The sequence below is a fragment of the Dipteris shenzhenensis genome, chromosome 31 (assembly GCF_047967505.1).
Source record: "Dipteris shenzhenensis isolate YYH24624 ecotype China chromosome 31, Dip_SZ_1.0, whole genome shotgun sequence".
Taxonomy (NCBI): domain Eukaryota; kingdom Viridiplantae; phylum Streptophyta; class Polypodiopsida; order Gleicheniales; family Dipteridaceae; genus Dipteris; species Dipteris shenzhenensis.
The window spans coordinates 11,696,725-11,723,319 of NC_141626.1; the positions used below are offsets into that span (position 1 = coordinate 11,696,725).

A 26,595-nucleotide genomic window follows, 5' to 3' on the forward strand; every position below is an offset into this window, starting at 1 on the left:
ATGAAGCCCAGCTACCAAGGTCTTGACGGTGGTCCATCAAGGAGGCTGACCCGAACAGTTACAATAGGTGCGGACGTTTCTGATATAACGGACCCTGACGTTGTACCGGCATCTCTTGCAAAGGCTATTGCGCCCATTTTACGTGTCGCGAACGAGATTGATGCCAAAGATCCTCGTGTAGCATATCTTTGTGAGTAACTTTCTTGGTTATATTTTCCACTACGACGTCGTAGCTGCGACAGGAATTCTGATAATGCAAAAATCTGACGTTCCTTTACAGGCCGTGATTATGCGCTGAATGAAGCAAAGAACAAAGATCCCGACTCCAAAGGCAGAGGGGTCATGCAATTTATGACAAAATTACGTAATAAGCTAGGAGCGGTAAGCCTTGAATTTGGTTTGACATACGAACCCTTTATATGTCCCTCTCTGATCTACAGGTCCGATTGAAAACGGCCTGAAATACGCTCAGGAGTGAAGAAAAGCCTGTGCTGCTTTCCAATTGGCAGTCGAAACTAAATCGACACTCGAATAGACAATGCCGGGCCAGGGCAACCAGATACGATCTCCTGGTTGTTAATCGTGAGTGTTTTACTGCTTCTTTGCAGGGAGATCAGCTACAAAGGAGCGAGAACGATGCAAGAGTGATGTACAAGTATTATCAGCATTTCTACCAGAGATATGTTAAGTCATTAGAAAATACTGCCGGGGATAACATCCAACGGTACTGAACAATTATAAGTGCAAATTTACATCGTTTCCTCTTCCAGCTATTTACTGCCAACTGGGCAACATTTTAAGGTTCTAGCTAACGTTCTGAAAAGAGAAACAGAAACAGTAAAAGAATTCAGATTCCGTAGGTGGAAGCAGTAAAGATTAATCGCAAGAGATTAAGGGCTAGTGGGTCCCACAGTGTGTATGGAATATATTTCCAATTTCTTTCTCGTGGATGGGTATGTCACGTGTGCTCACGTAGTGATACATCTTGACTCACAATAAGTTTTTTTGGCCAACTGCAGTGCTCAACTTCACAAGGCATATCAGACAGCTCATATTCTTTTTAAGGTTTTAAAGGCAGTAACCCAGACAGAGTCCTACGAAATCCCCCCTGAGGTGCTTTCTTTACTTTCTGTCGCGTTCATTCTCTCTAATTATATTCAAATCCTTAGATGGATATTGACTGTGACTTAATCCTGTTAATTGCCATCAGATTATGGAATCAGGGAAGGATGTGGCAGATAAAACAGGTCTCTATGTGCCATACAACATATTGCCCCTTGATCCAGCTAGTACATCACAAGCAATCATGACCTTACCAGAGGTAACAAATATTTGCAAATAGCTATTTCACGAGTAGACTATCGGAGCACCCGACATTGATGCCTCTATTACATTTCAAACAAAAAACGTAAATGTGTTAACCCTTTTGTTTCAAGCTGCAGCAGCAGAATCTTTAGGAAGCATTTGCAGAAAACAGAAGGTTGACGTTCAGTAACACTCCAATGTCTTATTGTTAAGTACATGATGGAAGATACACCCCGGTTCCCATTCAAAGGAAAATGGTCTACTTAATATGTGGCGTTCTAAATTCTAGAGGGCAAGCAGCCAGCTACTTCTAGATTACAAATTTAGATTGGTTTACGGGAGCTCTTTTCCCCATTCTTTTCAAATGAAGATACCAAGGCATTGACAGGCACTGGAATAGAGATAGTATCGGTATCTATTTTCTAAGATGAAAGGTGATAAACAAAATCAATAACTCAAAATTACACTAATATAGTGACCATAATTGGCATACAGATAATACGTAGAAGCACAATCGATAATGTGAGGTACTAGTAGACTTGCATGTAAGAGGGGTGCACGGCTCATTTGCGGGTCAGGATGGAGGACCTAGATTGGTCACAATTTGAGCGATAACTCGTGCTTTATGGTCTCCAAAACCAATTAACAGCAAACAGTGACTATCCTATCAAATATAATTCTATTAGACTTTATTGCCAATCCGTTGAAGTAGTTTTAGTCTTCAAGAGTGTGACCTCTATGTATAGAGTTTAATCATGGTAAACTTAACTTCAGGATAGTTTAGAATTCAATGGCTTGCACGAAGTCATCATGACTACTTCATAGAGAAGGTGTACTGAGGGCGTACCTAGATGCTAGAATGCCTAGGTTATGCAATGGCTTGAGCCATTGGGCTCAAAATGGACGAAATGGATGCTAGTGTAGGTTCAATTTCCGAAGGGCTCTAAATTATCTAATAGGATAGGTCTCTTATGATTAGAGGTGACCATAATCTAGACTTCCACACCACACTAGGGAGAGGGGCTAAGTAATATGAGAGAACTTTCTCCACCTCACTCTACAGGGAAACATCGTACAACCCGCATAACTTAAAATCCATGTATCACATGCCTTGTTCATGTTCCTCACATTAACTATGCATTGAGCTAGGTAGATGTCAAGGGAATGGAGGCATTTAGATACTATAAAACAACACATATTCTAGTTATGCCATTTGAACATTACTTGATTAGGGAATGGCACTACCATGTGTCTTCAATGATGCTTATGACTTGATGTGGGTCCGTCATTGGGTCCATGATTTCATATCATTTTTAGTTGTAATAAGGCAACATTGCCATTTCTTCATTCAGTTTTACCCCTGAGGTTTCTATGGCTTGGAGCCTACTAACATGGATGATTTGTAATGTCTAATGTCATGGGAATGGTGAGGTCTTAGATGGTATCATTAGCTAGGACTAGGTATAATGGTTGGATCATTTGAGATGGATTAATGAATCAACTATAATGGTTGGACTAGGTATGGTTGGATCATTAGCTGGCAACTCAACTAGATAAATGCCTCCACCTAGATAAATGCTTCAAGGTGGACATAACCCTAGATTCGTGAGCCTTTGATGGCACTCTTAATCCCTAACAAGTTGGAAGAACAGACCTCAAGAAGCTCACTCTCTGGTAAAAAAGATTTATTTAATTCCAAGTTGTTGAAGAAACTTCATTTTCCTACTCGAGAATGTCATCCGCACCCCTACACCTTATCAAGGTCAATCTCTAAAAGTTACTTATTGATATCTTGCCAGGTTTTCTATGGTGATTTTCAAGCCCTGAATCCTCTATGTTGTTGAAAGTTGAATGGTAGAGACATCATTTTGGGCAAGCCTTACCAGTTTACTTGGCCAAGGAGAATATCTATAAATTCATCAAAGGTTGAAGGAAATTTCTCTACAACGTCTCAGTAACAATCCCCACCAAAATATGTCTCTCTCTGCTAAGAAATGTTGCACAGGTACTCAAGCAAACCCAAATAACTTTTCATTCACTCCTATATGATTGCCACTCTATTTAACCCATTGTTCCCACTCTCTTACGACTAGTGTTTAGTTATTATTGTGAAAACTCCCCTCAGTCCTTTGGGTCTTCCAAGGTTTATAGGTTTGTTGAATATGCTATAGACCTAGTTCTAAGGTCTTCCCTCTCAAACAAGCCTCTTTATATGAGTAGCCCCTTGTAGAATAAGGGAATCAAGAGACAACTGCAAGATTATTAGACCTTGGCTACATCCATTAGGGGGGATTTGGGTCTCAAAAGGGGCATATTAAGAATGGATTAGGGGATCTAATGCGGTCTTGAAATTCACGTTTGATGGTCCTAACCAGGTGGGTTACGTCCACAAATTTTGCTCACTAGTTGTCAAAAGTGGGGGGCAAGTTTCAAGCGGGGGAGGGGGGTGTAAATTCCTTTTTCCATACTAGAACTTGACTTCAAAGGGTCCTACAGGCTTCAACTTTTAAAAGTGCCCTCCCATTAGTTCTGGGTTGGACTCCATTGGACTTGTTGTCATGCTCTCCTTCTCTGAACCTCTATTACTCTTACTCTAAACCTCTGCATGTGCTTCTATGAATGTTTGTACTTACTCTCCTACTCTTGTACTCCTCTAAACCATCTCTAAACCTACGCATTTCCTTCTATAATAAGTAAAAATAGGTTACTCCAAGAACCAGCGCGGTGGTTGCTCCAAGCCAACCTTGAATTTTCTTGATCTGCATGGGTGCATTGCTTGGTGACGGGTGGCAAAGCTGCTACAAAAGACTGGGTAATAACAAGTGGTTAGGCCAGAGACAGTATTACGCGAAGCAAGTCAGAGTTATCATGTGTCGAGCTCTGCGGTGTTCAGAATGATGAATTGCATCTCATTATTACGCAAAGAACTAACGCGGTAGTCGCTCTAAGCCAACCTTGAATTTTCATGATCTACATGGGCGCACTGCCTAGTGATAGGTGACAAAGCTGCGGCAAAAGGCTGCGCAACATCTGACAGATGGTTAGGCCAGAGACTGCGCTGTGCAAAGTAGTCCAGAGATGCACGGTGTAGTCAAGCCAGGGACTACATTGCGTGAAGTAGGATAGAGCTGTCATGTGTCAAGCTCTACGGTGTTCAAAATATATAAATTGTGTCTCATTATTACGTCAGTGCGACATCATGACATCATGAAAATTTTCGGCGAGAGCGCGAGTCCGTCCCCAATTCAAAATTTCACCCAGGAGCGCATTGTGTCGCGGCTCCAAAAATAGTTCTGTGATTAGCTACACCTAAGCAAACATTGACCCTATATCCCTAAGGGGTTCACTATATGTAAATCATTTGTATTACATGTGTTTAAGGTCCTCATTTAAAAAGCCCTTTCTGTGAATTTTTCATGAATAAAACACACCCCTTTTCTATTCAATCAATGAATACCCCCTTTAAATGATATACTTATGTAGGTAGAAAAACATGGGTACCCAAAAAAAAATTAGCCCCCTTTTGTTGAAGCCAACATGCTATGCTTATATATTCATGAGTGACCTGGCCCTCGAGAATAAAACACACCCTTTTTATATTCAATGTGGGAATACCTCCTTTAAATGATATCCTTCTATATGTAAAAATTGAGCAAAAAAATATATTTTGAAAACCCTTTCTGTTGAATCCACGTGCTCCGCTCACATATTTATGAGTGACCCCCCAACCCAAGTACAATAAAGCAAATGCAACAAGTACGATAGAGTACATACAATGGCTCGTAATAGAAAAGATGCAATAGGTAGTAGAGCATGTATAGGAGATCATAGATGCTACAGGTGCTACAAGTTCAAATACAAAAAATGGAGGGAGGTCCAAGGGACTATCGTCCAAAGAGGCCCATAGGACATTGAAGGAGAGAGTGGGGATGATCTTGTGCAGCCAGTGGGAGGCGTATTGAGGAGAGTACAGCATGGGTTAAAGAGGCACGAGGTGGGTCAAGTGGCCCCTTGTGTAAAAGGAGGAACCGATGGGAACTCTCCTCATGAATGTCTATGTGCCACCTCAATATGGCATTGGCCCACAAAAAGGACTATTCCTATCATGCTCCCATTGGTCCACCTTAAAACCCTCCTTAATCCATAAATATTAGGAAACAATATTTGAGGCCCTTTTGAGACCACAAATGTCCCCTAATGAAGCCTCCTACTCTCCCTATGCATCCCTTATTATCTTGAATCCTAAATTTGATGGGCCTTACAAATTATTTATTGATTACTGAGATTTGAATAAGATCACTATAAGAATAGACATCCTCTTTTTCGATTGATGGCCAATTGGATGAACTTCAAGGAGCCAACATCTTCACTAATATTGACCTCAAAAGTAGATCCCATCAAGGCAAAAGCAAGACATCTGACAGTCGGAAAACAACATTCAACACAAGGCAAGGGCTCGATTAATTGGTTTTCCTACCTCCTTCAAAAGGGAACGAGTAAATGGACCCGTTTTAGCGGGCTAGGGACCCACCTTTTGAAAACCTCCCTTCCTCTCTCTCCTCTCTCTCTCTTCGCCACGTGAGGCCCTTCTTTGCTTAGAACCTGACTCTCCTCTAAGTGCCAAGTGGAACCTTCTCTATTAGAAAATATAAAAGAGGGCGGGGGGAGCACCCATAGCCTACAGTGTATGCGCATGAAGTGGGCATCGGTGTAACCAGCCTAAGATAGAGTAGAGCAACAGGTTACTCTCCATTCAGCTCCACTAGAGATAAGCTAATTCTCCCTGTCTACTAAGCAAGGCCACACCAACATTCCACCACTCTTCAACAAACCATTCAACATTCCTCACCATCACTCATCCCTCATGCGGTCCTATCTAGATGGGGCCTAGCATTCGAACATACCGGGAGACATTTACAAAGCAACGAGACATTCTTGAGACCATCCACAAGCCCCAGTCTACAAATTGGACCATCTGAAAAAAGATGAGCACAAATCAACCCTTCATCTACTCCCCTTTTAAATAGGTTTATCAACTGTGCACAGTGCAAACAGCAGTACTACCCAAGCAAGCAATAAAATAGAGAGCTCGCAATGTTGACAAAGGGCGAGCCAAACCCCAAATGCTCCAGTACTGCACACACGAAATCCCAACTGATCGTATCATAGGCCTTGTCGAGGACAAACCCAAAAACGACGCACCCCTACCCAAAGGCACAAGCACAATCTAAAGCAGTTGACACATTTAGCACATTCTCGAAAATCTCTCTACCTTTGATAAATCCATTTTGCTCCCAGTCCACAACCAGCATGCAGATTTCTCTAATTTTGAGAGCCAAAGCTTTGGCCAGCACCTTGCTGCCGATATCGAGTCTCCGACTATCAACTTGTTCTGGCGCTTGTGAAAGAGCTTCATTAAGCCAGCATTGACATCTTCTATAGGACTGAAAACAGCATTGCACTGCTAGTAAAGTGTGATGTGGGGTGGTCATTGCTAGTGGTTTCTGCATTATCAAGGGATTTCTTGAGGAAAAGCAGCAATATATGTGCTTGTCGCACTTGTGTGGCCTAGTTGTGAGAGGAAATAGAGAGAGAGAGAGAGAGAGAGAGAGAGAGAGAGAGAGCAAGTCTTGTTGTGTATTGTCCATGAGTGATCTAAGCTCTACGTGGGCTTGACTAGGATCCCACTTGAGCCTCAATGAGACCAAGTCTTATTGGTCTAAGCTCTATGTGTGCCTGACTAGGGCTCAGTGAGACTCCTAGCGTCTGAAATTTTTTGCTGCCATGCCATGCTTCACTCTGGGGGACGAACTTGTCAGCACAGTGAGGTAGCTTGACACTGTCACGTCACAATGAGAGTGCCTCGATTGAGGTGCAAACTCATTGATCCTTTGTCTAGCTTATGCTAGACTCGTGTCTTTGGCGAGGGGGCTTAAGGTCCAGATTGCTAATGCCTTCAGATAGTGTGGGCTCCTCTCATCTGAGCAAGTTTGTGGTAACTTGCTATCGGGGACCCTACTAGCTGTAGGCGTCATAATTTAGGATTGGATCTGTTTATCTCAACTAAAAAGAGCAGAGCTAGCATTGGTCCAGGTAGTCAATGGTCCAAAAACTTTCGATCAAACTAGTAGTAGTATCATCCTTGGACCTCACAGTACAAGGGACATCTCATCCATACATGATCCTCCATCGCCACTTTATGCATGCCACACGGAGTGCATAGCCTTACATCTTAGTGATATCATGTGGCCGCAATCCCACGCCGTGAATCTGAGGATTGAAATTTAGAGCTGACCCATAACTATCCATAGTACCTATGAGAGGTGTCTATAGGTCATAGTTACCAGGGAACAGGAACGTTTTGAAATTTCAAGTGCCGGAACGGGAACGTTCTGGGAAGGGGGAACCGGAACCGGAATGCCACGTCTTATGACACATCATCAATTCATATAAAAATATACCAATTATGAAAAGAAAACCACTTTTAGCAGCCATAAACTTTCCATTTCAGCTTTAGACATTTAAAGACACTCTTAGAATACTCAATACTGAAATGTACACGTTTGCAATTTGAATAAAGTGTAGTAGACTGTAGAATACTATAGATCTGAGAGCATATAATATGCAAAGTACAAAAAAGGGAGGCCATGCCTTGGGCCTGAAGGACTCAATACAAAATAGAAACTCCAGACTCTGGAGTCAAGTACATGGTGTATAGAAAAAAAAAGATTCAATCCTAATGGTCTAAGAGTGGCATAGCAATGGAGGCCTCTCCCTCACCCTGCTAGGCCTCATCATCCTGATCTTGGTCCTGGGCCTCATCATCCTCATGCTCAGGAGCATCCTCTGTCGCATCACTGTCGGAGTCCTCATCAGGTTTAAATCCAAGATGAGTGCACTCTGCCTTGAACTTGTTAAGCAATCGCAAAGTTTGCATTAACAAATACAAGATCATTTGCCTTCTAAACCCCAAGCATGTTCCTCTTTTTCGATGCAATGTTTCCAAAATTGCTCCACTACCGCTCAACGGGTGAAGAGCTAGCTTCCTGGCTGAGTATATGAATGGCCAAACGCTGCAACAATGGAGCATCTGCCCCATAGTCCTCCCACCAATGAACGGAGGAAATCTTGAACCTGTCATTTTGTGTATCCTCCAAACCAAACAACCCTTTTCCTTGTCTATAATATGACAGCTCCTCCTGCACCTATCATCTTGACTTGAGACAAGTCGTCTCAATCTCTTCTCCCATCCTTGCACCACCTCTTTATCTATTTCTTGCCCCTTTCCTTGAAATTCTGGATCCAAAACAAAGGCTGCAGCATCCAAAGGTGAATGTTATTATGTCCACCGAGAGGTTGCCAAAAACACCTTCCCAATACAAGGACCATCTCCATCAACAAGCCTAAACATCAAAATAATTGGCTTTGTAACCTAAAGCAAAAGGCGAACATCATCCCAAAAGAGGTCATCCAAGACAATGGACTTAAGTCTCTGAGCCCCTGCAGGGTTCCGTTCACGCCATGCATCCCACTCAACGGAAACAACAAGCTGTCTCAATTGAGATTTCAGCTTAAAAAGCCATTTCAACATGATGAAATTATAAGCAAAGCATGTGTCGGAATACTTCAAGAGATTCTTTTGAGAGGATATCTTACGAAAAATAGCCAAAATGTAGTGATGGCATGTGATGAAAGATACAACATGATTACCCATATCAATGGTAGGATCCATCCAATCCAACTTACCAATATCCTTCAAGAGATTATTCAGCCATGTGCCATACAGGTAAGGTGAGGTACTTCTCTTCCAAAATCCTCCCTGCTACCCTGTTGGAGTTCTCGTCATCAGAAACAAACAGAATAACCTTATCTGCCCCACATACTCAATGGACTCCATCCAAATGCTAGCCAACCTCTCGGCTGACTTTCCCTCCTCTGAATTATCAATAGCTTTAATGAAAAAGCTGGCACCCCTGGAGTATGCAATGATACCCTAAATAGAGCGGCTCCTAGTATCACTCCATCCATCTCCCATCAATGTGACACCACATTTCACCATATGTCTTTGATGGGAGTCAAAGCTTGCTCTATAGCAGTCTTCTCTGTTGCCAAAATTGTGGTGCGCAGGGACTCACATGAGGGAGGAATGTAAGATGGTTCAAAGGCTGCAATCTCCTTTACCATATCAATGAAGTAAGGATTGCAGGCCTTTGCTATGGGTACACTTGCTCCATAAAAGAATCGGCACACTGTAGTATGCCCTCCTCCCAGGATGCCATGATGCCACAAGGATAGCTTCCACAACTCTCAGGTTGGGGGCTGATGAAGCAGGAGCATGTGCCTGTGAAGCTGTACTCCCAAAGAAGGAGCTAGAAATGGAAGCAGCGGGAGAAGGTGCTGCATGTGAGGATGCCCTTGCTCGACCTCGAGGATCAAGAACCTTCTGCCGTGCTTCCTTAGCGTCCAATCTATTTGCAAGTGCCTAAAAACGTGCCATCTCTGAATCTGGAATATTCCCAGGGCAGCAGTTAATGTTTCTCCTCTTTACTCGCAATAAGTGATGTCGAACTCTGTCCGAGCCTCCAGATTTTTCATCTTGGCAAAATTTGCATCTCCACTTACATGCTCCTCCTTTTGACTTGTTGTAGAGGCTTCCAAGGCTCCACTTCCTTCCACCACGGAGATTTGTTGTCTTGGTTGATGCCATGAGGAGGAGCCATTGAGAGAAGGGGTACTAATAGAGTGGGCTGATGGCTAAAGGTGGAGAGAGTGGAGATAAGGGGGCTGAGAGAGTAGGCTGAATGGGAGAGAAGGGGGATGAGCCTTGAGGGAAGGGAGAGGGATTGAGACTTGAGGCTTTAGGGAAGGGAGGGGGCTGAAGCAAGAGTGATGGAGCAAGGAATATGTATAGGGAGGGAGGGAGTAGATGGAAGGATGGAGGGAGGGAGTAAAAGGATGAAGGGAGGGAGTAGTTGGATGAAAGGAGGAAGGGAGGGAGTAGTTGGAGAGCTGCTGGATAGAGGAGTCGGGCTGCTGAAGGAGCGAGAGAGAAGGAGGAGGGCTGCAAGTCGAAATGGCAGAAAACAGGCCACCGCCACTCGCAAAACAGGGTTGAGGAGGAAACCCTAAACCCAGAATGCCGGGTTTAGATCCGGAACGCGGGTTCCGGGTACCCCAGAACGGGGTTTCCTGGTAACACCCTGGCTGGAACGTTCCAGACAGGTTCCGGGGGGTTCCAGGGTTCCCTCTTCTCTGGAACATGGTTCCACGCATTCCGGATGGGGGAACGGCGTTCCCTGGTAACTATGCTATAGATAGTCGTCTTTAATGTGTGCATATCGGGGGCAGTGTAGGGCTATATGTGCCTCTGTCTCTACTGTCTGCGAATCACAGAATCTGCAAACTCTGACATGTCGCGGCAGATTTAGCCAAGCTCCTGTCTCTATTGCCGAGAGAGAGAGAGAGAGAGAGAGAGAGAAAGAGAGAGAGAGAGAATCTTCTCGTGTCTTATGTCAGATAAAGGCAGCAGTAACAGCACTTCAAAACATTCGTGGACTGCCATGGCCATCTGAATTTCAAGCATCTACATGGAAAGGCCCTGAACTTGATCTTCTTGATTGGCTTTGGACTGTATTTGGATTTCAGGTTGGTAATTATCGAGTAACATTTCAGGAGCTTCATTTGCATTAGAAAAGCTTACACCTTTTATTTACCTGCAGGTAATCTAATCTGGAGGCTTTATCTAGTACAATATGGTGCTTTACTAATCACTGTAGGTTTTTCTTACAGAAAGATAATGTTGCAAATCAGAGAGAGCACCTAATTTTACTCCTTGCAAATGTACATGTTCGCCATTCACCAGAGCCATATGCCAAAAGCAAGGTAGCTGTATTTTTGGAATTGCAAGCACCGACTATTAAGAAGGTCAAGAATCTACATCAGATAATGATGAGAACTTCCGGTTGAGTATTGTAGTTAAACGAACGGGCTCTTGGTGAGGTCATGGCAAGGTTGTTCAAGAATTACAAAAGATGGTGCAAATTCTTGGATCGCAAAAGCAACCTGGGGTACAATCAAAACATTAATTTCTACTAGTTTTGAAGTAGTTTACTGTACACAAAAGGGCATTGTAAATTCTGAACTGGACTGTATATTGAGCTTTGGGCATGCAACTTGAGCCTATTTCCCTGCAGTTAAAATTGAGAAAATGTAATATGCTGTCCAAATTGTGAATAAATTGTAAAAGATATGGCATTCTTTTAAATGTACAACAGCTTAATTTTACCCAACTTGTACAGGATGCCCCCTATACAGCGGGATATTCAACAACGACAAATTCTATACATGGGTCTTTATTTGTTAATTTGGGGGGAAGCTGCAAATTTGAGATTCATGCCAGAATGCCTTTGCTATATTTTCCATCATGTATGTTCTAATAATATGTTGTCACCATTCCTACACCCCTCTTCAATCCATCATCCAATGCAGGTTTACTCACAATCCTTTGTTCTGACTTTTATTGCAGATGGCATACGACCTTCATGGTATGCTGGCCAACAACATAAGCTATATAGCTGGTGGGAACATAAAGCCTGCGTATGGCAGTTATGAAAACTCATTCCTAACAAAAGTTGTGACACCGATTTATAACTTGATAGCTGAGGTATGAATTATAGATAAGTTGCTACTCCACAACTTTAGTCATCCAAATGATTGAGCCTGGGCTCATCTGGCTAAAATTCAAGAAATTCTGCCTTTCACAGGAAGTCAAGAGCAACAAAAATGGGACAGCTTCCCATTCAGCATGGAGAAATTACGATGATTTGAATGAGTATTTCTGGTCTGTATCTATGTAATTTTTTTCCATAAAACGTGGTCCTTTGGAAAGTGCCTCCTCCATGGCCTAATCCAGAAACAAACACATGGATCATGGTGATAGGTCTACAGACTGCTTCAGCCTAAGTTGGCCCCTGAAAACTGATGCAGAATTTTTTAGAACTCCCAAACGGAAAAGAAAACTTGTCCAGGTTAGCCTATGAATACTCACATATTTGTGGTGTGCTTAAGCTTTCCGATCCTCCAAAAAATGGCTTACGAAAATTCGTATTCTGTAGAGCTATCTTTATAAGAAACGACGACCTTCTTGGATTGGGAAGTCGAACTTTGTGGAGGCTCGCTCATTCTGGCATCTTTTCAGGAGCTTTGACAGGATGTGGTCATTTTTTATCCTAGCCCTCCATGTAATGCACTAATCATCAGTCCAGTTGCCCATACAGTTGTGCTTAGTCCCTAGATGCATGGCAATTTTTGATGGGTTTTCGCTTGCAGGCTATGATTGTGCTGGCATGGAATGGGTCTGGTACTATAAGTGATATGTTTGATGCAAATATTTTCAAAAAGCTTCTAAGCATTTTTATCACAGCTTCAGTCCTCGGATTGATTCAAGGTATTTAAAAAGATACTAATGTCTTTTTTCTTGGGTTTATTTACCTCCTTTTGGCACTTATTTACATTGTACATTCATGGCTCTTTTAAAATCTTGACTCATTTGTCATGAACTAAGGCTAATAGGGTTTTTGTCTTACTATTCTGATCAGCAATAGGGGATATTGGATTGAGCTTCAAGGCATGGCGAACCATGAAAATCACTGGCATGCTTAGGCACATTTTGAAAGTGGTGGTTGCTGTAGCTTGGGTCACCATCTTTGCTATTTGCTATGTACATACATCCGAAAAAACTATCACCTTGAAGGACTGGTTTGGGCAGACATTCAGAAGTTCATTGTATGAAACAGCCATTGTAGTATACCTGCTACCAAACGTCCTTCATGTGTCAATCTTCTTGTTTCCCATGTTGAGGCGGGGAATAGAAAACTCCCACTGGAGAGCTCTAAAGTTGTTTCTTTGGTGGTCCAAGGTAAAAAGCAACATCTACTATTTACCAATGTTGGTGAACGTGGACAGTTCCAATCATGTTTGCAAAGAAAACCAATGCACGCACACACACACACGAGAGAGAGAGAGAGAGAGAGAGAGAGAGAGAGAGAGAGAGAGATGTAACAGCTTTGGTCAATACTTCTGCAGGCTCGTTCGTTTATTGGCCGTGGAATGCATGAAAATCCATATGTTTTGTTCAAGTGAGTATCCAGGAAGCGGTGGTGGATATATCTATCATTTCTGTTAACTGAGCATATAGCATTTTAATATTGCTCTTGTTTGTTTTGCTAGGTATACTATATTCTGGGTTTTAGTTCTCATCAGCAAGTTTCTGTTTAGCTACTATTTTGAGGTAGACATATTCTTCTTTTGTAAAGAAGCCACTATAGCCTTGCATTCAGCGCTGCGAATAGCTGGAGCAGGAATGCTAGACTCAATTCAATTCCAAGAAGTTAGGGTGCCGTGGTGTATTTGAAATAGTGTACTCAGTCCTGTTTGGAAAGTGTTTGCATATGGCTTGACAAGAAAGAAATGATTCATTCAGGTGAGGCCATTGGTGGAGCCTACAAGACAAATCATGAGAGCCCATATGGAAGGGGACTACAAATTGCATAAATTGTTTCCTAAGGGTAAGCACCCATGTTGTCCATTTAGAATTTTGTTGCACGGCCGATAAGAGAAATTTACAGTGTAGAAGGAATGATTGTAAATTCACTGTATACCATACTTACCTCTCGTCACAATTTGCAGCAAAGAACAACTTGCTTGCTGTGATTTCTTTGTGGGCTCCTATCATAATGGTAATTAATCAAAACATGTGCCCGTGCTGGAGTTTAGGAACTCAGTTCCTTTCTCTTTCTGCTGAGGGGGTTGGCTTGTTCAATGCCTATTTCACAGATTTACTTCATGGATACACAAATCTGGTATGCAATCTGGTCAACCATATTTGGAGGCATTAATGGAGTATTTCTAGGATTTGATGAGGTGAGCATATTTTCAGGCCTTTTCAAAATTGCACCTCTAAACTTGGCATTCTCGTACTCTTTCCTAATTCAATGATGTGTGGTTCGTGGACCATGTTTTCAGGCTTCCTATTTTTGCTACTTCATGCAACATTGGAGGCTTTGCCTTTTCCAATTTCTTCGATTGGTGGATTCAATCTTCCTAATTTTCATATTGTTACTCATGGCAGATACGCACCGTAGTGATGATGAGGTCTCGTTTCTATTCCTTACCAGGAGCTTTCAAAGCAAACCTATTGCATGCTGCTGAAAAGCCATGCCCCAGATCTTTCTCTTTCTGCCGCTCTTATGAGAAGGTGCATTACAAAATTTTGTCAGTCATGAAAAGTTTTTTTCATGTGAAGCACTTAATGTACTAGTCCTTAAAACATATGTTTTAATATTTCAGGTACCAAATAAGGATAAAAGAGAGATTGCCAAGTTTTCTCAGCTCTGGAATGAGGTTATCAACAGTTTTCGGGAGGAAGACTATATAGATAACAGGGAGATGGAACTCCTTCGCATGCCTTGTTCATCAGACCCAAACATCAAATATGATCAGTGGCCTCTGTTTTTACTAGCGGGCAAGGTGAAATAAACCCCCCCCTCCTTTCCAATCTTAGTCTGTTGCCCTTGCTTTTTCTTGAAATTCCATTGACGCTCACAGATACCCAAAGCATTTGACATGGCAAAGGAGGTCACAGATAAACAGGATGAGTTTGATTTGATCAATCTGATCAGATCCGATAAGTACATGGCATGTGCTATAGAAGAATGCTACAATGTATTCAAAGTTATCATGGGTGCTATTGTTATTGGTGAGAAAGAGACAAAGTAAGTGCATGCCAAGATTATCTAGCATATTATTACAGATATTGCATTTTTCAATCCGCAGACATCTGAACTGCTTTGTTGGTAACATCCTGCAGAATCATAGAAGGAGTGATCGAAGAGGTGGAAAAAACCATTGCCGAGAAAACGCTCCTTCAAAACTTGAGGATGAGTGCTGTGCCTTTGCTGTACAAGACACTCGTTGACCTTGTGGAAATATTGGTAAACTACCTGTGATTCTTTTCTACAATGTGTCACTTTACAGTGGGAGGTATAATCACTCCTCAATGTACTCTTGGAATTTAGTGAGGCATTTTACACCTCAGCTCCTTCATGTATTCTTGTAGGAAGAGCAGGAAAACTTGAAGGTGGACAAAGTAACAATTCTTCTTCAGGATATGCTTGAAGCATATACCAAAGATATAAGAAGAGCTGAAATGTGAGCATGCTGTCCATTTTACTTCTGTATAGAATTCCTCTATTGGCAGGCTCGTGATTTGGAATCACTTTCATTAAGCGTAAGGTGTAGTTCATTAGAAGTACTTATCATAGTCAGTCAACAAGTGTTTATGACTATATTAAGATACACGAGTTAACCAATTGGTCTTGAATTTCTAAAGTGACTGAATTACAAAGAATCATAGCACGAAATACCAACTAGAAATGTATTGTGTTCACGGGTAAGGAAGGTATGACTTATTTTTCAGTTGACCATTTCATGTTATTATCAGAGAAACAAGCAGTTGGGGCTTCTTGTGCAAACATGAAAGTGATAAGAATTCTGGAGAAAGACATTGGCAATTATTTGGGAGAGATGGGATTCAGTATCCTCCTCCACAAGCAGATGCTTGGAGAAAGAAGGTAGCTTACATTGGGGATTTGCCTTATGGTTTCACGTCATATCAAACTCCAGTCTAATATTTCAGCCATTTTGCAGGTTAGGAGGCTTCACCTTCTCTTAACCACACAAGAGTCTTCAAGGCATATACCCACTAATATGGAAGCACAGCGCCGCATCACACATTTCACAAACTCTCTTTTTATGGATATGCCTCCTGCCCCAACAGTTCGCAGCATGCTGCCTTTCAGGTTTTTTTAGTTCCATCACCGTCCTCGTCTGTAAATGACTGATTATGTGATCACTTATGCCTCAGGTGTTGTATTGACTCTGTTGCAGTGTTCTTACTCCCTATTATGTTGAAGAAATACTGTACTCAGAAGAGTGTTTGAAAGAGGAGAATGAAGATGGTGTTTATACGCTTGATTATCTTCAGAAGATATATCCAGGTGTCATTCCTGATCTAAATACTTATTGAAATCTCATATGTATTAAGAATGTACATGAACATTTATTCTTCTAACAGATGAGTGGAAGAATTTTCTGGAGCGTATATGTTGCACCAACGTGGATGAAATTTGCAAATGGGCCTCTTATCGTTCACAAACCCTCATAAGAACAGGTAAATTTGATTGGTTCTTTGAAAATAATTTGGTCTGTCAATGTGCTATGTACCTCTGTGTGTTAATTTGACACTCACAACCATGTTAGTGAGGGGTATAATGTATTATCGAAGAGCCCTGGAGTTGCAGGCATTCTTGGATATGGCTTCAGATGAAGGTGAGTACTCCACTACGAGTTACTTCTGATCAGCTGCAATCTTCTTAAGACTCTACACATTCTATTGTCCTTTAGTCTCTTACATACCATTTGGTGCAGAGATCCAGCAAGGATACAAAGAATTTCTCCGGTCTGCCTCTAGAGAAATAAAATTCCAACAATCATTATACGCAAAAATTCAGGCTGTTGTTGACCTCAAGTTTACCTATGTGACTGCTTGTCAAAATTTTGGTGTGTTTAGACGCACTGGAGATACCCGTGCAAAAGGAATCGTACGTCTTTTGAACGAGTGAGTGATTCTAAGCATTCATTTCACAATATGGGATGAGAGATGGTTTTACACCGTTAGTAAAAGGTAGCTCGTAAAGCAGAACAAAACACACAAAAATTTAAAAACATGTTGCTCTTAAATGATGAAACAAAAAATGAGTCCTCTTGATTCCACATGACAGTGGATCTACAAGAGACCATATCTTGTGCTTTAATTAGGAGGTCTCACTGCACTGGTTGGCTGTATCACATCAAAGTTTGAGACCAATCTGTAAACGAGACGTGACACCAATAGTTTTCTATCTTCTTTAGAAAGACTACTGACAAACAAGAGACTCCCTGAAGTCTCATGAGTCTTAGTCTTTTTCCTCTGTATTGAACATGAAGGCAGCGTTTGATGCACCTTCAGTGGCAATTCTAGCTAATGTTTCTGCATCAACCTATATTGTAATAACCTCCAGCTCTACCTCCTTCAAATTGCATCCCATCATCCAATGCAGCCTTGCAACAACTTTTCATGAACATATTCATGTAACCAAGCCAGATTCTTCTATGTACATAGTTGGTCTTTACAAAACTGAGGCAAGATGTCATCTCCTTTAAACTTTTATCTAATGAAGAAGTAGTTCTGTTACAGAATTGTTATTCCCATTTTATTGGTACCTACTTTTTGTACCATTTGTGAGATATCTATTTACAACATGGAAAAGGGAAAACATGTTACGGGGCTGATGAAGATAATCCAAAGACTTAACATCAAGGAAATGTGATAGGCCAGTGGTGGCTGTAGTGTCAACGTGGGAGAGGCGAGAGAGAGGAGAGGAGTGCAAGAGTCGATGGAGTATGACTATACATGAACCCTATCAGGTCATCGTTAGAGTAAGGCCTAATAGAGCAATTTACATGATTTCTCAAAAGCTCCTCTTAAATTGCAATTCATATCTAAAGGGCCCTTTTAGGTCCACTTTAGACAAAGACTATGCACATAAAGGTGCAATTGATTCTATTTCTCAACAATTACAACCAGCCACACATCCAGTACCCCTCCTACTGACACGAGATCTTCCTAACAGCTTCTCACATCCCTCATCCCTCCCATAGCTTGATCCTCAAGGGGGGGGGGGGGGGGGGGAGATATAAGGCCAAGATAGAGAAGGCATGGGCTAACCACTCACATTAGATATGTAGCTACCGGAGGCGCTACCACCTGGATTTCCACAAGGGTCTATCCCACCACAAACAAGGATCCAACATAATTGAGCTAGGCAATTGGAGCCAAGCCCGTTACAAGGACCTTACTCTTAAACACATTGAAGCAAATCCTTCCTCATGTGAGGCCAAAGAAAACACTTTTTCCACATTATCAATGGCTCCTATAAAACCCTATGACCTGCATAAGGCCTAGAGTGTGATAAGTTCTTGACATATATATCTACCCAACAAGAGATATCCATCGTCCAATGAAGTCCCTTGTCTACTCCTTGCTGTAATTTGTAATATATTTCTGCATGGCCTTCACTATTAGAGCCACTCTCATATCGCCTACCCTTCAAGCCCCTCATCTACTCCTTGCTGTAGTTTTTGATATATTGCAGCGTAGTCTTCATTATGAGGAGAAGCTACTCTCATGTCACTCACACTCTTCTCTTGGATTATGGAGATTTACACTAGGCTTTCACCCCAACGGATATTTCACAATAGATTGATACTCCAGTGTAGATTTGTCCAAAAGAATGAAGATATTCATCCCACTTGATTTTGTCTAGGGGACACCATAGGCTGAGAGAATATATGCCTAATGATATGTCTTCACTTTGAGTTCAAATCCATATAATTGATGCTTCCAAACCTTGAGGGTGTGGACAACTACCAATGGCTCCTTCTCATAAGTGCTGCAAATTAATTCAGTACGTTGAAGCTTATAAATTTGGAAGGCTATTGGATGACTTTCTTGCACAAGGATGGCTCCTATAGACTCGCCACTCACTGTGATACAATCTGTGAAAAAACCCTTATCCAGATCAAAAAGAATTAAGACTGGAGGAGAGGTTGATGCACTCCTCAGATTCTCAAAAGATAGCTGATGTGTCTCATTCCAAGAATAAATACATTGTTTTTTTCAAAAGGCTAGTCAATGGTGAAGAAAACTTTGCAAATTTGTGAATGACCCTTACACATGTTACATTCTTGTTAGAATGTGATAGGACCTCGGATGCATCGGTGATAGAAGATCCTTGAGGAACCACTGGTAATGTATATACATGTAAAATCGGTGGTTGTTATGTGTGTTGAAATAAGTAAGGTCAAGGATTTGTTTGTCAAGATCCTTGGTGATGGGTCCTGAGATAATTAGAAGGTTTAATGGACCTTTGTGCATATTTTGTTTGGGGTGATTTGACTAGGGGCAAACAAGTGACTAGAATTTTGTGTGGACACCCAAGAGGGCTAAAAAGGTTAATGCACGTGTGATAGACAAAAGAATGGGGAATCGTCCTTTCAAAGATGTTGATCATGCCACGAATCCTTGAAAGTCTTCTTGGGAGTTGAATGGGGAGTTCAAGAGGAATTTTAAGTACAAATGGTATTTGGCGTGCCCACACATGTTCTCTTACACACCAAAGAGGGGTAATATGTGTACAAATTCACTTCAAAAGGCAGTGATGGCTTGTACAAACCTTTACACCTATGAAACTCGTGATTCCATGTTCCACAACTGCTCACTCTTCCCCGTTTCTGTGAAATACAAACTATGGGCACTCCTCTACTCACAAGTAACCTTGCTCAAGAAATGAACATCCAACTTGGAGGTTCAGCCTTTATGCTATAGGTTTGTTACTAGAATTCATCCATGTCAACATTATACTCTTTGATTGCAATTGCTTGTAACTCAAATCATTTTGCCTCCATCTCACAAACCAAGTCAAAGTCTGTTAGCTAGCTGAGCTCAAGAACAGTAGCATGTATCTCAAAATAAAAGAAAAGGAAAGAAAAGAAGAAAAAACTACAGCATGTATGCACTAAACCGTCTTAATTGTCTTTAGATGTTCGAACCAATTGATAGAAAGAAAGTCCAACATTGAACGTTTCATAATTCTAAATGCACATTATATCTTGTTAATGAAGGTTGTAGATTCATTTTTCAAAATTATTTGTAGATACCCAGCACTGAGAGTGGCATATATCGATGATACTAAGGCAAACAAGGAGGAATACTACTCTGTACTTGTCAAAGGAAATAGCGATGGTGATTGTCTCCAGGTGCGTGTCTCCTCTTCTCCGGATATAGGATATGACAGGACAGGACATGATAGAAGCAACTACCAATATATGGAGTTTGTCTCAGTTCAGCATGTTCTTAGTTTCAATTTATCAGTAATTTCTTGAATGCGTGATACGGACCTCTAGTTCCCAGTGTACTCTTCTTCTTTTTCTTTCTCCTTTCCTATGCAATCAACTGTATTCCTATATTCCTATACTCTCTAAGTTCCCTCCTCCAGCCTCATGAGTATTTCTGTATTCCATGATGACTGCACTATGCCATGCCATGTTGCATTTCAGAACATCCACCATTACAGGCTTAGACATTCCTATTCTGTCATAGGTTTCTTATTCTTGGTTGTTCGTCTTCAATTTCATCTTGTCGTAAACTCTCTAAGCATCCATTCTACTCTGCACTTGGCTCTCAAATGAGCGCTCAGTGAATTAAAGAACATAAGCATCCATTTGTACATGTAATAACTGGGAATCATTTTGTTATGCATGAGAACTGTTCTAGGCTCACACGTTTGAAATTAATGGCTATAGACCATCTCTTCTATAGCTTGTGCTGGGAATTCACATATATAGGTGGTCGGACATATATACATACAACTCTATGAATGCATGCATGCAAATCCATACTTCCACGTGTGTGTGTGTGTGCGCGCACATGTGCGCGAGTTTAGATCAACTCTCGTATGCAAAGGAAATCATTGACGTGTGCACACACGCATGTATGTATGTATGTATGGTGCATTAGTAAAATTAATTCACATGTGCAAGAAAACAATTGTAGTGTTGGGTGTTCTACCTGTTCATGTCATGTCAAAGTCATTGATAAAGTGATAAAGATCAAAATCAAGAAATTTTGTTAATTGAATACAAATGACACTTTTGCATAGACCAGTAATATCTTTTCAAGCTCAAGAGGATCTTCAGGTTAAGAGACTTCATTATAGGTCCTGACCCACCTTATAATGCTACTAATCTTTTATACCTGCTGGCCTTATCATGCTGTTTTTAAAATACTAAAAACATCAAATACAAACTTAAACACATTTTTTGTAAATGTGCTTGTTACCTGTTTTGTAAATTTGTCAATCTTTGGAGCCATCACAAAAATCAATGATTGTCCATAAAATGTTTTAACATTGACTCGTAGAACTTACTCGGGAATCCAGTTTCAGAATATGGTTGTAGAACAAACTGCTGATAAAACCTATTTAATATATTTGTAATCAGCGGTAATACAGATAAACATGCGCTCTGTTTCTTTGGTGCTCACGTAGAGTCAAACCTTGTCTGTGATTAGGACATTTACAAAATCAAGCTGCCAGGTAATCCTATTTTAGGGGAAGGTAAACCAGAGAATCAAAATCATGCCATCATTTTCACTCGAGGTGAGGCGCTGCAAGCTATAGACATGAACCAGGTATTAAGATTCACAGGACAAGGAATAGGTCCACAAATCTGTCTTTGTGCTCCATAATTGACTATAAAACATATCTTCCACCAGTATAGCGGTGGATTTCATGTAATTACTTTCTTGTTGTTTAGCAGGATAACTACCTGGAAGAAGCTTTCAAAATGAGAAATCTCCTCCAAGAGTTTTTGGAAAACAAGGGATTGGGGTTTCCTTCCATCCTGGGAATGCGGGAACACAGTTTTAATGGAAGGTAAGAATTGGAGGACCACAATCTTTTGTATCAATAAGAATTTTCTCAATCTGAAGTATTGTTTGCAGTGTTTCTTCTCTAGCTGGGTTCATGTCCAATGAGGAGTCCAGTTTTGCTACAATCAAACAACGCGTTCTTGCGAATCCTCTCAGGTATGCACTGTGCAGCTATGCTAGGGTAATTTAGTGTCCCCTACTGGATTTCTCTAAAAGGCATGAAAGTAATTGGTGATGATAAACTTTTGGATAATGTAGCTATAATGCATGCAAAAACAAATATAGTACAGAGCAATGCTTAAGCTGTCAAAACCCAAGGGCAGCACTCAATCTGTCATTCAACGAGAAAGCACGAAGTAAAGAAGACCTTAAATCCCTGCCTAAATTTCCGCCCCTAAATCAAGTACACAAGACTGCAGATATTCGCAGGTAAAACTCTCTAAAACCAGTGGACTGAGCAAAAGGTGCAAAACAAATGCTGCACCTATAAAGCGATAATAAACCTAAAAAGCTGGTAGGAAAAATCTCATTCCACAGATCTTCACCTTGCTGGAAATACATGACTAACAAGCCTCCAACACCCATCATAGCACCTGTGACTCAGAAGATGAGTAATGCACTTACAGGAACAAACAAACAGATGGAACAGCCAGGGGTCTCGGAATGAAATGGTCTATTGGTGGAAAAACACCAACATCCTTACCTAGCAACTGAGAAAGTGCTACGCAGCATCAAGAGCCAGGGCCCTTATGAGAATACTACCCATAGGTGACATCCAACGTCTGTTTGGGAAGAATAAAGGCATGGAGAGAAGGGATCTGCAGCAATCTTGGCCAATTTGAGATGATGTTTCCCAAAGTGCAAACTTTGCCTGCATAAAGAAGAGACAAGTGAGAGGACAGAAGAGGGGAGAGAGGAAAGCGAGTGAACATAGAGACTAGTTGCTGGGTTTGTTACCTAACATCGATAATTGAATTGGCTGATGGGTCTTTTGAAGTCGAGTAAATGTGGGGATGTATTGCCATATAGGACCCACGAACGACCATCTCCCACTGTTATTAATAACGTTGTTAATTCTGGACCAGGGTCCGCTTTCACTATGGACATCCTGATGTCTTTGATAGGCTCTTCCATTTGACCATTGGAGGCATAAGCAAAGCTTCTCAGGGTATCAATTCAAACGAGGGCATTTTTGCAGGTGATACAAATATAGATATTTTCAAAATTCCTGGGTTTTAAAGGCTAGTGCGAAGCTTCAAACTGAAGATGCTGGATTCGACCATTTTTGCAGGCTTCAACACAACTCTGCGCCAAGGTAATGTTACCCATCATGAGTATATACAGGTGGGCAAGGGACGAGATGTGACTCTGAATCAAATATCCCTATTGGACGCAAAACTTGCTTCAGGAAATGGCGAGCAGACAATGAGCCGTGACATCTATCGACTTGGTCAATGCTTTGATTTCTTTAGAATGTTATCACTATACTTTACAACCGTCGGCTATTACTTCAACACTTTGGTGTGTGCTCTTATGGAGTTTTCCTTAACTGAATGCTCAGTTCGATTTGAAGGATCCAAAAATGCTTGTTAATATTTTATCTCAGACTGCTTGTAACTGCTACTGTTGTTGGCACAGGTTTCTCTGCTTACTGTTTACATTTTCCTTTACGGTCGCCTCTATTTGGCCCTAAGTGGCCAAGAGCAGAGTCTCGTCAAATTTGCAGGCGTGCAGAACAATCCACCTCTGCAAGCTGCCTTGGCTTCTCAGTCATTTGTACAGATCCTTTTACTCATTACGCTTCCTATGATGATGGAAATTGGGTTAGAGCCAGGTTTTTATACAGCCCTGAGTGACTTGATTGTCATGCAACTCCAGCTTGCCTCAGTATTCTTCACCTTCTCCATGGGCACCAAAGTTCATTTCTATGGTCGGACTTTATATCGTGCTGGCGCAAAGTACCAGCCCTCTGAGCGTGGACTTGATGTGTTCCATACAAAATTTGCAGAGAACTATCGTCTATACTCGCGCAGTCACTTCACAAAGGGGCTAGAATTTTTGGTGCTTCTGATAGTCTATAATGCATATGGAGCTGTGCATCGAACAGTTACTTATTACCTGATAACCTTTTCTTTGTCGTTTCTAGTCGGAACGTGGCTTTTTGCACCATTCTTGTTCAATCCATTAGGTTTTGACTGGGGCAAGATCGTTGACGATTGGAATGACTGGATCAAGTGGCTGAGCACCTGTGGGGGAATTGGAGTGCCAGGGTCAAAGAGCTGGGAATCCTGGTGGGAAGAAGAACAAGCTCCTCTCAATAACTTAGATCTTCAAGGCCAGTGCATCGAGATCATGTTGTCAGCAAGGTTTCTCCTGTATCAATACGGACTTGTGTACCACCTTAATATCACTCATCAAAGCAAGAGCATTTTGGTATGTCTTTCTGTATATTGCTTGATAGTGTCTGCTAATATCTCCATATCACTTGATCATTCTGATGACTGTTTCTATCAACTTGGTCACGTGTCACTTAAGTGATAAGCGTGTGCTGTGCAGGTGTATGCACTGTCCTGGCTGGTTATCTTGCTGGTGCTGGCAATCTTGAAAGTAAGTATGGCAATCGTGTTAATACCTTTAAGACAACTATGCTGGAAGTAAATTTAGTCTCTCTTACAATTAATCGATGTTTATGCAGCTAATATCGTTCAGTAGGAGCAGGCTTCGGGCAACATATCAGCGACAATTCAGATTTGTAAAAGGAGGAGTTATTTTTGGGGCAGTGTTGATATTAACAGTTATGCTCATGGTGGGAAACCTTACTATAGGGGACATGTTTGTCAGTGCTTTGGCATTTATCCCCTCTGGATGGGCATTACTGCAGGTAAAACAACTCTATAGACTCTACAACCCAAACAATATTGACAGATTTACACAAACTTGTTTCATGGCTTCTATCCTTCTTCTCGTTGCAGATTGCTCGGGTTTTTAGCCTGCTTGTGCGAAAAGCTGGCATGTGGAACTCTGTTAAAGCATTAGCTCGAGGCTATGAGTACCTGATGGGATCGTTGCTGTTTGCACCGATAGCGCTATTGGCATGGTTTCCAATCATGTCTAATTTCCAGTCTCGTCTCCTCTTCAGCAAAGCAGTCTGCAAAGGCTTGGAGATCCCTGGTATCCTTAATGAGAAGAGAAAGCACAACTAAAAGGGAGAACTAATCAAGTTACCAACTGTTTCTCTGAAACTCCCTCGTCTTGCTCTGAATCTACAGGAATTTGACAACCCACCTTCCTCATTGATATGAAACTCCCTCGTCTTGCTCTGAATCTACAGGAAATTAACAACCCACTTTCTCGCATAGTTTCTTTTCCAAGTCCTTGTATCCAATTGCTAAAACAAATTTCCCATAAACATTTATTTAGATAGAAAGGGAGACATTACTTCCTTCCTTTCTTGGGCTGCCCCCAATGGGTAGGCCTTAGTAATGGTTTGTCTTTGAAAGAACTAGATTTGGTGCACACAGCCTTTCCATGGTGGAGCACTTAACCATACTAACATAAAATTGAGGAAAAAACCGAATGAGTAAAATGGTGGACATCAGACGCACCACAGGACCGGTAGGACCCGATCCTCTCTACCAATGTCAGGGGTGTTGAACTATTATTAGGCAGGTAGCATTGTGGAATGAAAAGGAATTCTAGCTTGTGGTTGAGCCACGTGTCTAGGTAATAACATTGGATTTACACTAATCCAAGGGTTATTGAATGTGGCAACTGCTTTCTGTGTTCCCAACGTGTTCTGAATCTTTGAACCTTCCCTTATCCATATCCTCCTCCTTCTCTCTAATGGGCAGAACAAGAATAGGCACCTATACAATTGTCACCTTCTTCACTCACAAGCTTCTCTATGGTAAGATTTTGGCCATCGACATATCTAGGAACCTCCAAGCAATCACAATATCCACTCGTGTTCAGCCTAATCTACACCTGCTCCATTAATTGCATCGGTTTCTCATCCTTGATGACCGATCTCTTGCCTCCCCCTCCTTGGCTCCCCTCCCCCCCCCCCAAAAGCCTTTTGGAACCAAATACACCAAGTCCAACCGTTCCACATGCAAGAAGTGTTGAAGACTTATCAGCAAGGATCGCTAAAGTTGTGCCCGCGACACAGTTTAATGGCTATATGCCTGTAAGTCTTTGTTCCCAGCTCTACTTTCTTTTTAATTGCAATGGAATGTTGTCTTGATGTGGAATCTAATCCTTATTGGTTGCCGTTCATTCTGCCTTCGCTTTATTTGTTGCTACAAGTTTGTGAAAATGTTATTGAATTCAAATAAATACAACGAATTCGATCGTCGCAGTATTGTATGCTAAATGTAGATCATCAACAAGCTGAAGGGAAAAGATAGGTGTGAAGAGCAGAAAGCATGGCAAAGTTTTTCAGGCTTCAATGCTCATATTTTTAAACAAGTGTCTCCTTAAGAATTTCGTGATGCTAATTTCCATTGGTGCTGTAGGTTTGGCATCACTCCTATATATTAAAGAAGCCAATCCAAATCAATCACAATTATAAGCAGACATACATCAGCTCTGTAGTTAATAGATTTCGTGATGTCCATATTTTGGAAGCTGCAAATACATGAATAAGGCGATACAATAACTGATCCATATTATAGTCTTTATAATATTGTCACATGGACTACAAT

The 26,595-nt window shown here is 41.4% G+C and overlaps 1 protein-coding gene across 1 annotated transcript; it reads left to right on the forward strand.

Moving 5' to 3' along the window:
* On the forward strand, positions 1-25,255 carry LOC147881027 (callose synthase 3-like). Its single transcript, XM_087402195.1, has 41 exons — positions 1-190; positions 281-381; positions 609-724; positions 1,020-1,113; positions 1,211-1,321; positions 10,822-10,950; positions 11,095-11,187; positions 11,281-11,372; positions 11,604-11,730; positions 11,831-11,968; positions 12,069-12,145; positions 12,245-12,332; positions 12,420-12,545; positions 12,634-12,751; positions 12,903-13,222; positions 13,390-13,442; positions 13,534-13,594; positions 13,787-13,871; positions 13,993-14,042; positions 14,140-14,226; positions 14,435-14,560; positions 14,653-14,832; positions 14,911-15,077; positions 15,173-15,296; positions 15,422-15,513; positions 15,845-15,974; positions 16,006-16,163; positions 16,252-16,361; positions 16,439-16,534; positions 16,624-16,692; positions 16,792-16,981; positions 20,118-20,220; positions 21,533-21,652; positions 21,781-21,896; positions 21,965-22,048; positions 22,978-23,090; positions 23,184-23,413; positions 23,531-24,325; positions 24,449-24,499; positions 24,588-24,773; positions 24,865-25,255. The coding sequence occupies exons 1-41, from the start codon at positions 1-3 to the stop codon at positions 25,093-25,095; spliced, it is 5,727 nt and encodes a 1,908-aa protein (XP_087258321.1). The 3' UTR covers positions 25,096-25,255.
* The last annotated feature ends 1,340 nt before the right edge of the window (positions 25,256-26,595 follow it).